The following is a 15,438-nucleotide window of genomic DNA, read 5'->3' on the forward strand; positions in this document are numbered from 1 at the left end:
CATTTTTAAAATTTCAATGTTTTTCAACATATAATATAAGCTGGCATTTTGAAATCATTTTAAAGAAATGATCATTTTTTAAAATTTCTTTGGATCATTTCTTTAAAAAATAATTAAAGTTTTTCAATATGTAATTTAAAGTCACAATAATATCTCTATTTCACTTCAATCATTTCTTTAAAATAGTTAAATGATCATTTTTTCAACATGTAATATGAGTCGGCTCACGAGTTCACGAGCCGAGTCGAGCTGAGTTTTTTTCTATTAAAAGTGTGCCGAGTTAGAGCCGAATCATTTTGCTTCTCTCATTGAGCTGAGCCGAGTTTGAGCCGAACCTTAATCATTAGCAACCCTAATGAGAGAACAGTTCTGCAAGGAATGGGGATGATAGCTATAGAGGTGTAAAACGGATGGACGTCTGATGAATGGATCGGACGGTCTGCATGCGCTATACGCTTTAAACGTTGTCAATTAGTAGGGTAAGCGATAAACCGGTGGGATCTTTTTTTTTCGTTATCTTGATTTTGTCTGCCAAATGTGATTGGTCATGCTTACTAGTTAACTACAGCTATGTTTTATTCTTTTTAATTAACCTGATGCAAACCGTGTTAAAGTTGCTTGAGAATTATCAGTCTGCATGCGCTATACGCTTTAAACGTTGTCAATTAGTAGGGTAAGCGATAAACCGGTGGGATCTTTTTTTTTTCGTTATCTTGATTTTGTCTGCCAAATGTGATTGGTCATGCTTACTAGTTAACTACAGCTATGTTTTATTCTTTTTAATTAACCTGATGCAAACCGTGTTAAAGTTGCTTGAGAATTATCAGTTAATTATCACTTCTAGTTAATGCAGTATTCCAGTACTAAACATTGGTTAATGCAGTTCTTTCGTCTATACCTCTATACACTCTATCTATTTATTGGGTACTAGTTACAATACTTAATGAGATAAATAAGATTCGGAGACAGTTCCTTTGACAAGGTAGTGATCCCACCAGGAAAAAATATGTCCTCATGAAATGGTCCATTGAATGTCTGGCTAAACAATTTGGGGGCATGGGTGTTCTCCATCTTAGAGACATGAACATTGCTCTCTTGTTGAAATGGTGGTGGAAGTTGATGAATCCTGAGTATCACAGTACTTGGAAAACCCTCATACTGATGAAGTACTGTATAGGATCTGTAGTTTTCAAATCATCTTTCTGGCTAGCAATTACTAGAGTCAGTACTTTAAGTACCAAAATTGCACTCTAGCTTTCAGGTTTTCCCATCTTTACCAACTCTGCTTTAATCAGAATGTCCTGGTACCTGAGATTATACTTTCACAAGGTAACATCATTCAGTTCAGAAGAACCCTTCTAGGAGTTAATCAAACAGAACGGTCTGAATTACTTGAAATCATTAGCTTTGTATCCTTTTCTACTGAATTTGACAAACTCACATAGAGATGGGATCAATCAGGGAAGTGTACTACTTAATCCACTAATATTTTCATTAAAAACAAGGGGGGTACTAGCTCTACACCCCTCTCATCTGGAGGACCATACCAGTCCCTCATAAAATTAGGATTTTTATGTGGTTAGTTATGCACCAAAAGATATTAACTAAAGACACACTAGTGATAAAATAATGGGTAGGAAACCAACAGTGCCAATTTTGCCTTGAACCAGAAACTAGGGATCATTTATTCCTTCAATGCCAGTTAGCTCAGCAAGTCTAGTTCTGGCTTGGCAAAAGTCAACAGTACATGCCTGATTGGAGGGATTGGGATGATATATTCCAATTCTCATTCACCTTATCCAAATCTGACCAAGCTGGATTTCTCCTAGTGTTTAGTGATGTGTGTTAGATTTTATGGAAATATATGAATGATTGTTGTTTTAATGATAGCTATTGTAAAACTGCTAGATCTCTTATTTTACTAATTAAAAACACTGTTTTGTACTAGGTAGGGGGAGCTAAAAAGAAGGCTAGGAAGGCAGCTAAAGACTGGATGCCCATCATTGAAGATGTCATCCCCTAGCATGCATTCCCCTTGGAATGGAGCTGGTGGTGTACCAGGAGCCTCCCAGTGTTCCTACAGATGCTATATGAAACCTTATGTGTCACATTTACTTTTTGTTATTAGAAGGAGGAGGGTTCAAATGCCTCCATGTTTCTGTGCCTCCATGTTTTTGTGCCTCCATCTTTCTCCATCATTTTCAAAGTTCAAACAGTCGATCCGAACCGTTCAACCTAACCTCCATACTAAAATATGTTTGGAGACCAAATTTTATATTTTTAGGAAATTTTTTACTATTTTTTTAGATAGGTACAAAAATACTGTTTTTAGATGGTTCAGATTTACTGATTTTGTACCTATCTAAAAAAATAGTAAAAAATTTCCTAAAAATATAAAATTTGGTCTCCAAACATATTTTAGTATGGAGGTTAGGTTGAACGGTTCGGATCGACTGTTTGAACTTTGAAAATGATGGAGAAAGATGGAGGCACAAAAACATGGAGGCATTTGAACCCTCCTCTATTAGAAGTAACTCCAGCCTATTGTGTTGTGGCTTAGTACTTTCAAACTTAGACTATTTCTGGAGTTTAGCTAATTCTGTATGTTGGCTTATCTGTTGCCAGTTGGATTGCTCCTCTTTTTGCTTTTTGTTGACAGTATCAGTCAGGCTTAAGTCTTGTTGCGCTGCAAAGACAATGCCTTGATTGTAATTAACCTTTTCTTCAATGGGATGGGCTTTTTAGCCTCTTTTAAAAAAAAAAGAAAAAAAATGTTAATTATCACTTCTCGAAGTCTCCTTAAGTTGCTCTTTTGCAAATCGAATTGAGGCTTATCACTTCTTCATCCTAACAATTTTGTGAATGTGATTGTTGTCTTCTAAATTGCCTCGACTCAATTAGTGCCTTCACGTTCTCTAAAATATTACTTTATTCAGTGAAATGATGTGTGAGTGATGTCACATTCCCGCTAACCGGGGAAATAAATCTGTTGTGATTCTTTGGAATCGCAGGGACCCTACAATTCCACATTCACTCTTTTATTTATTTTGAGATTTGTGCTGAGAAAATAACTACTCTTGAGATTCATACCTTCCAAAAAATAGATGGTGAGATTTAAAATTGTAGGGACCCTACAATTTCAAAGAATTGCAACATATTTATTTTCGCTAATCGGGGATTCTATTCTCCCAGGTATTGTAGAGGATTGCCCTCACTTTGAGATTAAGTCTCAGCTGATTTGGAATTCAGACTAGCATCAGGAACCGTATTAATGGACTTTGAGATTCGTGCCAAGTTACAAAGAATGGTAGAGATCTATTAATTGTAAAAGATTTCCTTATTAAGTAATTGAGAACATGTGAATTTGCTAAGGGGGATTCGTATCCTCTCAGGTATTGTAGAGGATTACCATCACTTTACGGTTTGAGATTAAATTTCAACCGGTTTGGAATTCAGGCTAGCATCGGGAGCAATATTAATTGGCTTTGAGATTCATGCCAAGTTAAAAAGAACGATACAGATCTACTAATTATAAAAGATTTCTTTATCAGGTAATGGAGAAGATGTGAATTCACTATAAGGGCGATTCGTATCCTCTCAGGTATTATAGAGGATCACCCTCACTTTACAGTTTGAGATTAAATCTCAGCCGATTTAAAATTCAGGCTAGCATCAAGAGTAGTATTAATGGGCTTTGTTTGTGATTCGGGCCTGAATCGAGACTCCTCGATGGATAGGTGTGGATAACATCAATTTAAAAATAATACCATTTCTAGATAAAACTAGATTATTTTTAAGCACATCGAATATATGTGAGTTTAATTTTAAAATTATTGAATAGATTTCGAATAACGAATTTAAACCTTTAAAACTAATCTAATTCTCAAGTAATATGTTAACATATTAAATTTTATAAATTAAAATAAAAAATAATATCAAATTAAATGGTTAAAATAATAAATATTCAACACATTAAATTAACTTGTAATAAAAAATTTGACTGCATGACTTTATATTAAATTAAGTCGAAAATTTATAAATTTGATATATAAACACATCACTTATAAAGTAGATAAAAGTAGATAAGTTTTAACAGTTTGAATTCGTTATCTAAAATTATTCCAATAAAATATTAGAATTAAACTCATCCAAAAAACTCAATGAGGTTAAACATCCAGAGTTCTACTCTTATTTCATTATATATTAATTTAGTGTCATTTTCTTTTAAAAGATAATACTATTTCACTAGCTCGACACTTTATAAGAGTAATAAATTAGCATTTCGCAAGTATTATTTTGAAATGAAAAAAAATTCAAATAACTTTTACATCATTTCAAAGATATTTTTTTTCATATTAATACCGTTCTCTTATTTTTATTTACCAGTTCAAAATATTGTTACACTACTAACAATCCTGTCCGATTTTTTGTCTGTCGCCATTTAACAATGAAACAAATCCATACGGCCTTGTATGTTATGAATTCTGATAAATTGGGGACTAAATAAGGCTCTTTTGTGAGTTCTCCACAAGATCTCTTGTACTGACCAACTCCAAGTTTATTTTAAAACAAGGCTATTTATTTTCCAACACATTCATTTTTTTCATAATTGCCTACAAGTATGATCTTGAACAGCTAAAATGGATGCAACGCTGCTATAACAAGCTTGACGTCTATATATTCACATAGGTAGCACCCCCCCCCCCCCCCCCCCCCCCGGTAGTGAGATCACCCCAGTAGGCAGAATATAAATATAAAACCAATAAAGTAATAGCGATCTGCCGGTAGAATTTACATCAATTTGAAGAGAACCCGATTTCCAAATTTTCACCTTCAAAAGGTTGATCACTGAAACTGTTCAATTGTCCATCCACTATTACCTATCAAAAAATGTAAAAGAAAAATTAATGCGTAGAAAGAATCAGAAGCTTGCAAAAGGTGACATGTATATTAGGTCAAAAATATTTCTTACTTGTTATAGCACAGAGACAGTCCAGACTTTGGGGCTTCATCACTTGTTAGCAAAGTAGTCCCTTATGGTTTTCCTTTTCAAAGAGGGAGGCGGGCTTAGAACAGATGAAGGACTACCTGCTTCGCTTTCAAATAAAAAGAAAGGCCTCTTTTTGACTGATTCAGGTGTTCTTAGATCAGATGATTTGCTTTCGCCTGGTGAAGAGGGCTCATCTTGTTGTTTTCGCGTGGGGAATGGATTATTATCTTTCTGCGAAAAACTTGTGGCAGGTTCATCAGTAGTGTCAGTAAACTCTAGTCGCCGGGCTTGTAAATTTGGTGCTGTTATCCTCTTTCTAACTGTGTTTGGAGTTAACATGCTGGTTTCGTTTTTCTTGGTCATATTCCATACCCGTACCTAGGGAAAAAGTGAATTTGTTAGTGAGACCTGTGTTTGCGTATCTATTTATTTTTGCATAATTGTATGAAAAATTAAGGGTACATGACCCAAGACTACATTGTTTTTTTTTCTAAGGTTGTCGACAATTGTCGGCAACGAATATATTTAAAAAGACTACATTGTTGAAATGTGGTCTATCTTTACATTAGAAAGGCCTTTATGTTATTACTTCCATAATTTCCCAAAAATAAAGGCACTTTTGTATTTTCATAAAGTTAAGAAATTATGTTGAAAGGGCCTAACTGTGAAGTCATCAGCAGATGTGGCAATCTTTCCAACATCTGATACACACCTGGAATATACACACAAAGACAATGGGTCATTGAATGAAGCAATTGAAAACAATTCCTTTAATTTGAAGGTATATTGCTTTACCAATCAACAGCTGTAACTTCTCCTTCATGGCCGTTTAAGGTGATTGCAGCCCGATCAGGCTTGTCAACCTATCACAAGATACTTTTGTTTAGGTAGGCGTCTAATCAGGCTATGTACAGAAGCGGAACAAAGTGAAGGGATGAGGGGATAATTTATCACCGCTATCCCACTACCAAACATAGCCTTAGGAATTATTAAACAAAAATAAAGTTACATGCATATCCATCTTTATACAATTTAGCTGAAAAGGGGTAGATTCTGCACCTATCAGTGACTAATACTATTACTACAACTCAATCTCAGTCAATAAATGTACCTGAGAGGGTTTATCGATACCAATACAAACCTCAAGCAACCTCAATAAAGGTTTCTATCTGATATAGGCTGGTACAGGTCCAGTAGACAGTGGAGATTGGTACATGATTTACAGTCTGAAGGAAATTTTGTAAAGACTAGCTAGTACCAAACTTCTCTACCAACTGCCAGCTGGTATATTCCAGTCAAGCAAATTTTATACAGGGTATAAAAAGAATAGGGATTTAAGGGAATAAAGTACCGTCCACATATAAGCATTGCCATCACTGGAGCCACCGAGAATATGGGTTCCTTCTGGATTGATTGCTGACTATACAAATCAAAATAAGTATAGAAAATTAGAAGGTATAATTGTAATAGTATGGCCTAATTTTTGGCATAAAGAAAAATCATCAGTTAGTGTTTACACTTCCACGAAGATAAAGATCTAAGTTTTAAATTATACAATCAGGGTTTGGTATGCTTGGCTAATTGCACGAGCTGCAAATAAAAAATTACCATTAACAAATATGCATGACAAAGGTGCCATGTTTCATAAACACTCATGACACATCGACACTTCATTGAGGTTAATGATGCTTTATATAAAAATAAAGTTATATCAATTGGGCATTTATGCTTTTGATTGGACTCTTTAAGTTTTCGACTAAATAAATTATGAGTGTATAATTTCCTGACCTTGACAAAGAAAGACTCAATTTTACTTCCAGAGAATACTTTTGCTGGGCCTTTGTCTAATTGCAATGTATTGTATAGATATATCCTGCAACATTTTCATAATATGGCGATTCCTCAAAAAGTGCAAATAAAAAATAAATTGTCGAACTCCAGGAAATGGGTTCTAGGATGGTATTACCTGTTATCCATGCATGAAGCTACAATGTATGCACCATGTTTATCTTGAGATAAACATGAGATGCCATATTTTCGTGTTTCCTTTAAATGGAAGACAAAAAAAAGTAAATAAATAAAATTAATACACATCACCCCGACATTGTATTATTAAGTTGCAATTACAAATGGTAGAAGTGAAAGTCGTAAAGCATTTAGATTGAAGAACAGTAGAGGTTACCTTAACCGTAGGTGGTTCACCTTGCGGCCTTGCTTGAAAGAAAGGTGATTTAAGTTTTCTAGTGTCCCATAGCTTCACAGCACTAAAATTTGAGAAAGAAATAATTTAAGACATAATTAGTGTGCTCCCTAGAGGTGACAGAAGGGAAAGATTTGTCTTACTTCTGCTCCTGGGATTAGCACTAGAATGTATGGAGGAGGAATTTTGGCAAGTGGATAAACAAACCAAGAGAGTCTACGGTACTATGCATAGCACAGATTGGTCCATTCTATGGATCATGTTGAATGGTCTAGAATATTTAGATCAAGTGATTTTCTACTTATCTGAAAAATAGTAAAAAAATTCTAAAAAATGTTAAATTTGATTTGCAAGTGCATTTTCATATGGAGATCACGTTGTACAGTTCAGATCGACTGTTTGAACTTTGCAAACAGAGATATTGATCTATAGTACAGACCAATACGCACTATGCATAATACCGTAGCCTCACTCTAAATAAAACTTCTACTCAAAACTTGATAGAAATAATAGTGATATACTCGACAAAAGGAAAAAAGATCTATATAGTTTAAACTGGCAAAACACCTACATAGTTTAAGCATGCCACTTTAATATACGAGTTTGCACGCTCAAGTTGACCTTAAAATGACCATGATTGCTAGATTTTTACTAACCTATCAGCTGCTCCAGCACTTGCAATTGAGATATCATCCTTGAGGAAAAGAACTGATGTGATGCTTACTGGTGCAATCTACATAACATATTCATTATCATATACCAAAACCAGACAGAATGTTTCCAATATCATAATAAGAAGGATGCGGTAAAGTACTACATAGTACGACACCTTTTCTCTTCTGGTTCTCTTTGGCTGGGTTGTGTTGTGAGCATGTCCAACCAAAGCTGCAGGTCTGAAATATGACCAAATTTTAACTAGCCACAATTTACAATTTAAGAACCTTTTTGCAGTGCATAAAAGGAGATACAGAGAGCATACGAGAACCATAGGCCTAGCACAGAAGGTGATAGGCCTCGCCTCTATAATGAGAGATGTAGGTTTAAATCTCTCAAAAAGCATCTAAAAAGAAATGGATGCCAGGGTTAACAGGAGCTCTTATTTGGCAAAAAAAAAATTAAGAGAGCATACATAAGTTGGTTTGTATTGAGGCTTTGAGATGATTTTAAATTTGAGTTGCATCTGAAATCCCAAATTGCAAAAGAGCCATCCCGAGAACCGGAGACAAGAAGTTCTGTTTCAGATAAAACAATTTATTTTTGGGATAAAAAAACTCAATTAGTAAGGAGGAGGTAAGTTTGAGATTTGACACAGAATTTTAAATTTTTTGTACCAGGATTTGATGCATGGTAACTAAGTGATTTTACACTCCCTGTGTGGCCCGCCAATATTCCAAGATGCTTAGTTGTTTCTACATTCCATATATTTACCTGAATTTACAAGCTAGTATCAGTTTACTCGTTATCCAGTAGTTGCATTAAAGTGACTCGTGGAATTATTAGGTCTCTTACAGTTTGGTCGCCAGAGGCTGTCAGAATCTGGGTTCCACCCTGAAAGTTGAAATAAATAAAATTGCCTAGAGTGTTAAAAAAATACTGAGTTTTCAAGGCAGTACTTAAATTGAATGAATTGTTCAGGGGAAAACGGGATAACCTTTATCCAGCACAAATCAAATATAGCATTCTTATGGGCAACCCATTCACTGATTTTAGCTTTGTCTGGGAAAAACAATAAGGAAAAAATATCACGTTAAAAAATTTGCACCAAGATTCTCTCTTTTTAGCCTCAATTGAAACTTTCTTCTTATTGACCTGTTTTATCTCTGTAGGATGTGGAAGAGGGGAGATGCCTTCGAGTGTCATAGAGACTAACAAAGCCATCCTCATCGGACACCGCGAGAAGGTGAGAACTTTCTGGAGTCTAATAAAATCAGTGTGGTGAATCATTAAAAATGCAAGAACAAATAGCATTTTTATAGAAATATTTGGATCTAAATAGAGACCTTGCAAAAGGAAAGAGAAAGAGGCGGGGTGAAGCTGCCATGGTGCTCCACAGACAACACCCCATTTCCACGCCCGCCAAGATCAGATGAGTAATCACATATTTTGAACGCCCTTGAGACTGCTCAGAAAAGATTGAACAATAATGAGGTTGTAGAGCGAGCGCGCGCGCGAGAGAGAGAGAGAGAGAGAGCAGAGAGAGGTATTACCTTTCAGGCCGTAGATCTCTCTAACGCTGAGATCGCCGAAGAAGGAAGAAGAGCGAATTCGCATCGCCATTAGAGAGAGCAGGGTAGTTCTTTTTTTTTTCTTTGTGAGAGAAATATTTATGGTTTAGTCGTCTTGGGGAAGAATGAAAGATTAGAAAAGAGCGGAAACATTTGGGATTTTGGAGAGAAGTGGCGGGAAATGGAGCGCCTTTTTTTTTGGTAAATATTTTAACAGAGTAGTTTTGACTTCAATCACCGCACGCACGGACTAGCGTTGCATATGGTTCGTGCGCTGCATGAAGCTAAAAGTACTCTGTTAAACAGTTTGTCCTTTTTTTTTTTTGCTGAAATCTAATCGTCTCCATTGTACGATACAGGAGAACTCCATGTCAAATAATGGCCTGTATTTTTTGGTTGCCTTGTTGTGTAGCTTTCGGTGTAACGGGTTAATTAAAAGGACGCTGCAATAGGGGTGTAAACGGATCGGATATTATCCGATTTCGTCCGGATCCGAATTCGAAAAATTACCTAAATTATCCGATCCGTATCTGTATTCGAGACTATTCGTATCCGAAAAATTATAACGAATAAGGATACAGTAAGACCTTTAACTATCCGTATCCGACCGTTTACACTTTTAAACCACAACAAATATGTTATATGTTCTTAAATTGATTTATTAAATTGTATATTGTACCAATAATTTATTAAATTATATATAGATATATATTTTAATGAATAATATAACACTATGACATAATTAGTGATTAATATTTTAATAATATAATAGATGTTTTGTAACCAACAAGCTAATTATGAAAAATATCCGTATCTGTCCGATATCTGATCCGTATCTGTAACATTTAACATTCGTTCTGTATCCGTATCCAAAAAATTATAACGGATACAGTAAAATCACTATCCGATCCGTATCCGACTGTTTACACCCCCTACGCTGCAATATTGTAATGTTTTTGTAAACTTGCATGCTGTCTTGTCTACTCTAATTATGATATCAGAGGTGGATCTAGATTAGTCAGGCGTTGCTAAGTTACTTCATAAATACAATTAGCGAATTTATTTTTCTGTATTTTATAATTTTTAAAATTAATTAAACAAGGGCAGAACTAAATGCGTGGGTGTAATTGAGTAGTTAGAATTTTGTCATGTTAATTTTGAAAATTTGGGTTCAAATTTTCAGTTCAAGTGCGAAACTAGAAAATCTTGACAAGAAAACTAAATTTAAAATACGTAATGCGGTAGATATGATTTGAACCCGAATTTTAACATTCACAAAAATAGAGCTCTAACCACTAAATTATAAATAAACATTTGATTTTCATGAGTAAGACTATATAAAAAGTTATAATAAAAAATAAAATTCAATTCAATTTTAATTTATATAATTAAAATTTTGAAATCATAAGGTGGTTGAGCACCCCTAGCTAATCTTTAAATCTGTCATTGTTCCAACTAGCATATATAATTATTATGTTTTATACATTTCAGCATCTTCGATATGTTTCGATTTATGAAATATTTTTATGTTATGGTTCGGCAATAGTACAGTAGGCGCAACTCACTTCATTTAGATTGAAAATAGAACTAAAAATAAGCAAGATTCTGCTCAAGCCTGATCAAATCTCGTCAGTCCGTGAATCCGTGATAATTCCCTCTTTAATTATTTTTTGTTTGTCTAAAAATATTTGCTATTTCAAGTTTCTATTCTCGGTTAACATAGCAAATATGGCAAAATTTCCTTCTTGGAGTTCAAACGGGGCCCAATTAGTTAAGCCTTTTATCTCATAATCTGTTTAAATGCAAATTCCGGTCATGGATGTGCATGTGCTTAATAAAATTAGCAATCGACTTGTAATTCAAAATCAATGGATGTGTTTGTAAATCCAAAAATCTTAAAATTTGACCTAAGAGAACATCACTAATTACAAATTACGTATAAAAAATTAATTAACAATTTGTTCTTCTATTCTCCTCAGATTTTGGTTCAAATATTTTGTTCCAGCACTGATGGCCCACGTGTTTTATGATTTCAATTATCTTCATCTGAGAATTATAAGGCACTGCTGTGCTTGCTTCTGATCCTAATCCCGTGCCAGTATATTGCTGTATCACGAGCACAGAAGCCTTTATCTCTGAATCTGATGATATCAAAAAATCTCCTATAACCCCTAGCTCGGAAAATTCGCTCCATTCTTCGAGTCCTACTGTGCATACCGAGGACCTTCCATGCCCTCGTCCAACTACAAACAAATCACAATTTTCCACCGATCGAATGGCGGCTACTGTTTCTTCACTATCGCTAACTACTTGTTCGGCATACACCACAGATTCATTGCCTACAATTTGTTGCCTATACTCAGCAATGAAGTCTTCGTCTAGCTGTTGATCTGGATCTGCCTCTATGAGCTCAGCAAACTCTTTTTGTGACATTGTTCCAGCAACCGATGAGTTTATCTTGTCTTCAGGGATGAACCGTAGCACAATGAGGTTTACACCGGGATGATCTGCCATCCGCCATGCATATGCGAGTGCATCACGGTCATCTGGACCCCCAAAAAATAATAATGCCACATTGATCGACAAGTTTTGTGCTTCTGCTACAAAATTGGTAGCTATAGCAAGATCCCGATCGACAAATATGGCCACGGAACATGGAGCTTTTGCAATGACATTCTGGTTGATAGTGCGTATGGCCGGGTTAACGGTCTCTAGCTCACCCGAAACTCCTACAGCCATGTGGAATGGTAACATAATGAGAGCGGCATGACGGTCCTCAGCTATGGTAATAATGTCCTCGTGCATAGTTACATACAGTGAAATGGCGGTGAGGAACTGCACGGACACTCCACCGGAGTGTTGTTCATAATTCTCAAAGGATGCATTTATTAGCTCTGTTTGTTGCTCTCCTCGGTTCGAGGTGGCAATGTTCTGTTGACGATAACAACCGTGTCTTGAATCTTGATTGTGCACTATCAGCATTGCCGATGCACGCCCGACCAACTCGATAAGTTGAAGCACATACAGGAAGATTGGTGATTGCATGGTAGGGTTAGAGGCCTCTAGGAGGGTAATGATGGACGGGACATTACGATAGTTATGCACACAAGCGACCATGCGTAACTCACTGTCATGCGCCGACCTTTGCAAGTTTCGACGCCTATATACAACACGCCGCTTAGATTGACGGAGGATTAATGCTACTAATGGCGATGCTACTGCAGTAGTCAGCGTGATTCCCACAAGAACTGCCATGTATTCTACTCGGTTGAACACCTGCATTTCATTTGTTAATCCATCAATCTAGGCAAACAATTAATCATGTATGGTGGCTCACACCAATTGTATTTACATTAATTAAAGGTCAAAGACTCACTTATATAATCTTAAAAAGGACAACATGTAAAAAACTAAAAAGTAATTAATCGACAACACAAAAGTCATAGGCATTATTAAAACTAATATTTAGCTTTAAGAAGGACGTACAGTATGAATTAGTAAAAGTTTATGGTGCTATCTTAAAAAATTGGCACTATGCGAGAGTATTAGATCTAGAATTTCAGATACAATTTGATCAAATGTTTGAAGAAGAAATATTATTCCATTAATTGATCATTATTATACTCTTAGATATTACAGTGCATCTCTGATCTATATAATGAAATACAAGGCATATATAATATAGCCTTTAGAGAAAGAGATAAAAATGGAAAATAAAGTGTACAAGCAATATATATAGCTTAAAAAAAATATCCATAAATGGCAAATTTTGAGGAAAGAAACAAAATTTAGAGGGTATTTTTGTAAAATTTCACTTTTATGTTTTGCTTGGTGTACCCAAGATAGCATCTTCAATTTGTGTATTTTGTTTGTTAAAATTTTACAGAGAGCAAAACTAGATGGAGCAAGTTGAGATTCTCTTTAGATAGAGATCATACCTTCTTGGTAGCTGTAGCCTTAAGAACGTAATAATTCAAGGGGCCGTTGGTTAAAAGGAGCATGCCAAGTGTGAGGCCATCCTTAGCGGGCATATAAAATGAAACTGCAACAATCAATCCAGAGAGCAACTTAGATGCCATTGCTACAAGTATCACAATCACAAAAGCCGATCCTTCATGTCTAGATCCCTTTTCTCTAACTGTGGGATGATTAGTGAACTCAAAATCTGATATAAATCCAACCGTGACGAAGAAAAATCGATACATAAAGTTCTTTAGGAACTCCTCTGACCGGTCAACGAGTGCAGCTGCAAGGGGCCCTGCCGGAAATGCCAACCCAAGCACGAAAGCACCAAATGCAGCATGCATCCCAACAATCTCATTCAATAGCCCTCCTGCAGCGATCCCTACCATGACCAAGCCGATATAACGGTTAGTCATTTGTTCCGTGCTCAGCATTCGACATTGGAGCCAACGTATCATTGGACGTACTGCTACTAAACAGAAGACAATCCACAAAATAGCCCAACACGTGAGGTACACCGGTGCAACTAATTCAAGTTTCCACCAGCAAATCAGTGCAGCTAACGCAACCCAACCAACCAACTCGCTGACCACCGATGCCGATATAGCAAGTCGGCCAGGTTCAGTGCTTATAATTTTTAGGCTTGTTACCTTGTAAAAGACCATAGGAAACGAAGTAAGCGAGAGGGCAAGAGAGATGAACAATAAAAAGCATACCCTTTGATGCTTTGCGATTTTCTTAATCTCCTTTATAAAACCTTGTGTGTCAATCCCGTTCATATCACTTATTTGTGTGGGGTATGCCTCGAGACCGCGAAGTATGTCGGCGTCTTGTAGTAGGAGATCTTTGCCTATACCAAGTTGGAAGCTAGCAACGAAGGTAAAAACTACAGGAAGAAAAAAAAGGGTGGCGGTTGTGATGGCAAATTTGCACTTGATGCCTTTGACAAGTGTTGTATCAAGCTTGATACCGGCTAAAAACATCATGTACATAAGTCCAAAGTTGCCTAGTAGTTCTAGAAGAGGTGTGCTAAGTTTTGACACAAAAATTTCATTGAATTTGTGGTCCTTAATTACATAACCAGACCCGAATATTATTCCGACCTACACATAAAATTTACATACAAGAGAAGTTATTTGACTAAAGAGAAAAGTGATTGTAAATTCAGTTTAGTTCATTTTAATATTAAATTACTTGCGATTGATCACTTTTGTAATGACGAATGACAATGTTGATTAAAATTTAAATATAATGATAGTTATGTACCCTATGTAACATTGTTGGCCCTACTTTCAGCAAGTGATTTTTTTTTTAAATTGAAAGGAAGCAACAGTAATAAAAAAAACAGAGAGATTATAACTAATAGCTTGGATTTTGAGTTCATTATACTTGCTAAAACATAAGATATGCAGGGTTAAGATTAAAAATAAAACAATAAAGTAAATCCATTAATTTAACTACTAGTACAATCGATAAAATGATACTGGCCCTGAATGTCAGATGTAATAAGGAAAAAAGAGAGCTTAAATTTATATTTTCGCATGTCATCACTCAATTTGACATAATTAAGTATAAGATGCATGATACGTACCAAGACATCGCAAACAAAGGGAGGTTGGTGAAGAGGGGAGAGGATGATGCCGAAAACACGCGAGAGCGGGATGAAGAAGATAGATTGAACGAAATAAGTAGTGAGTGCAAATTTCGAGAGCTCGGTTTTCTTGCGCCATAGCCCATTCATCAACATAGCGTCTGGATTCGCACAGTTGATCGCAGTGGATACATTTGATGTTGCATTCGCGGTCATGATGTTTGAGAAGGCCCCCATCTATGCTGGAATGGAGACAAAAGAGGAATTTTGATGAATTTTTTGAACTGAATGAAGGTTCTGTAATAGAATATAATTAATAAAGAAAATCAAAAGCTGGTGGAAATAGAATACTTTTCTTAGGCACCTGAAGTAATCAAAGTTTGAGAGATTGTGATAAATTAAGGGGAGAATAAAATCTTCATAAACTATGTAACAAAAAATGATACAGTGGTAGAGTTTTCTCCCTTTG

General features: G+C 35.7%; 1 protein-coding gene and 1 pseudogene across 1 annotated transcript; both read right to left on the bottom strand.

Annotated features, from left to right (window-relative positions):
- Positions 1-4,718: 4,718 nt before the first annotated feature.
- Positions 4,719-9,513, bottom strand: LOC144551928 (Transducin/WD40 repeat-like superfamily protein). Its single transcript, XM_078300035.1, has 17 exons — positions 9,398-9,513; positions 9,191-9,309; positions 9,000-9,108; positions 8,842-8,906; positions 8,700-8,738; positions 8,522-8,618; positions 8,320-8,422; positions 8,020-8,083; positions 7,847-7,923; positions 7,173-7,254; positions 6,957-7,036; positions 6,779-6,863; positions 6,342-6,410; positions 5,786-5,853; positions 5,654-5,702; positions 4,973-5,368; positions 4,719-4,880 (listed from the first exon to the last, which is right to left on the bottom strand). The coding sequence occupies exons 1-16, from the start codon at positions 9,465-9,467 to the stop codon at positions 5,012-5,014; spliced, it is 1,533 nt and encodes a 510-aa protein (XP_078156161.1). The 5' UTR covers positions 9,468-9,513; the 3' UTR covers positions 4,719-4,880; positions 4,973-5,011.
- Positions 9,514-11,365: 1,852 nt separating this feature from the next.
- Positions 11,366-15,206, bottom strand: LOC144551831 (cation/H(+) antiporter 15 pseudogene; annotated as a pseudogene).
- Between the last annotated feature and the right edge of the window lie 232 nt (positions 15,207-15,438).

The sequence above is a fragment of the Carex rostrata genome, chromosome 3 (genome assembly GCF_964058835.1).
Source record: "Carex rostrata chromosome 3, lpCarRost1.2, whole genome shotgun sequence".
NCBI lineage: Eukaryota > Viridiplantae > Streptophyta > Magnoliopsida > Poales > Cyperaceae > Carex > Carex rostrata.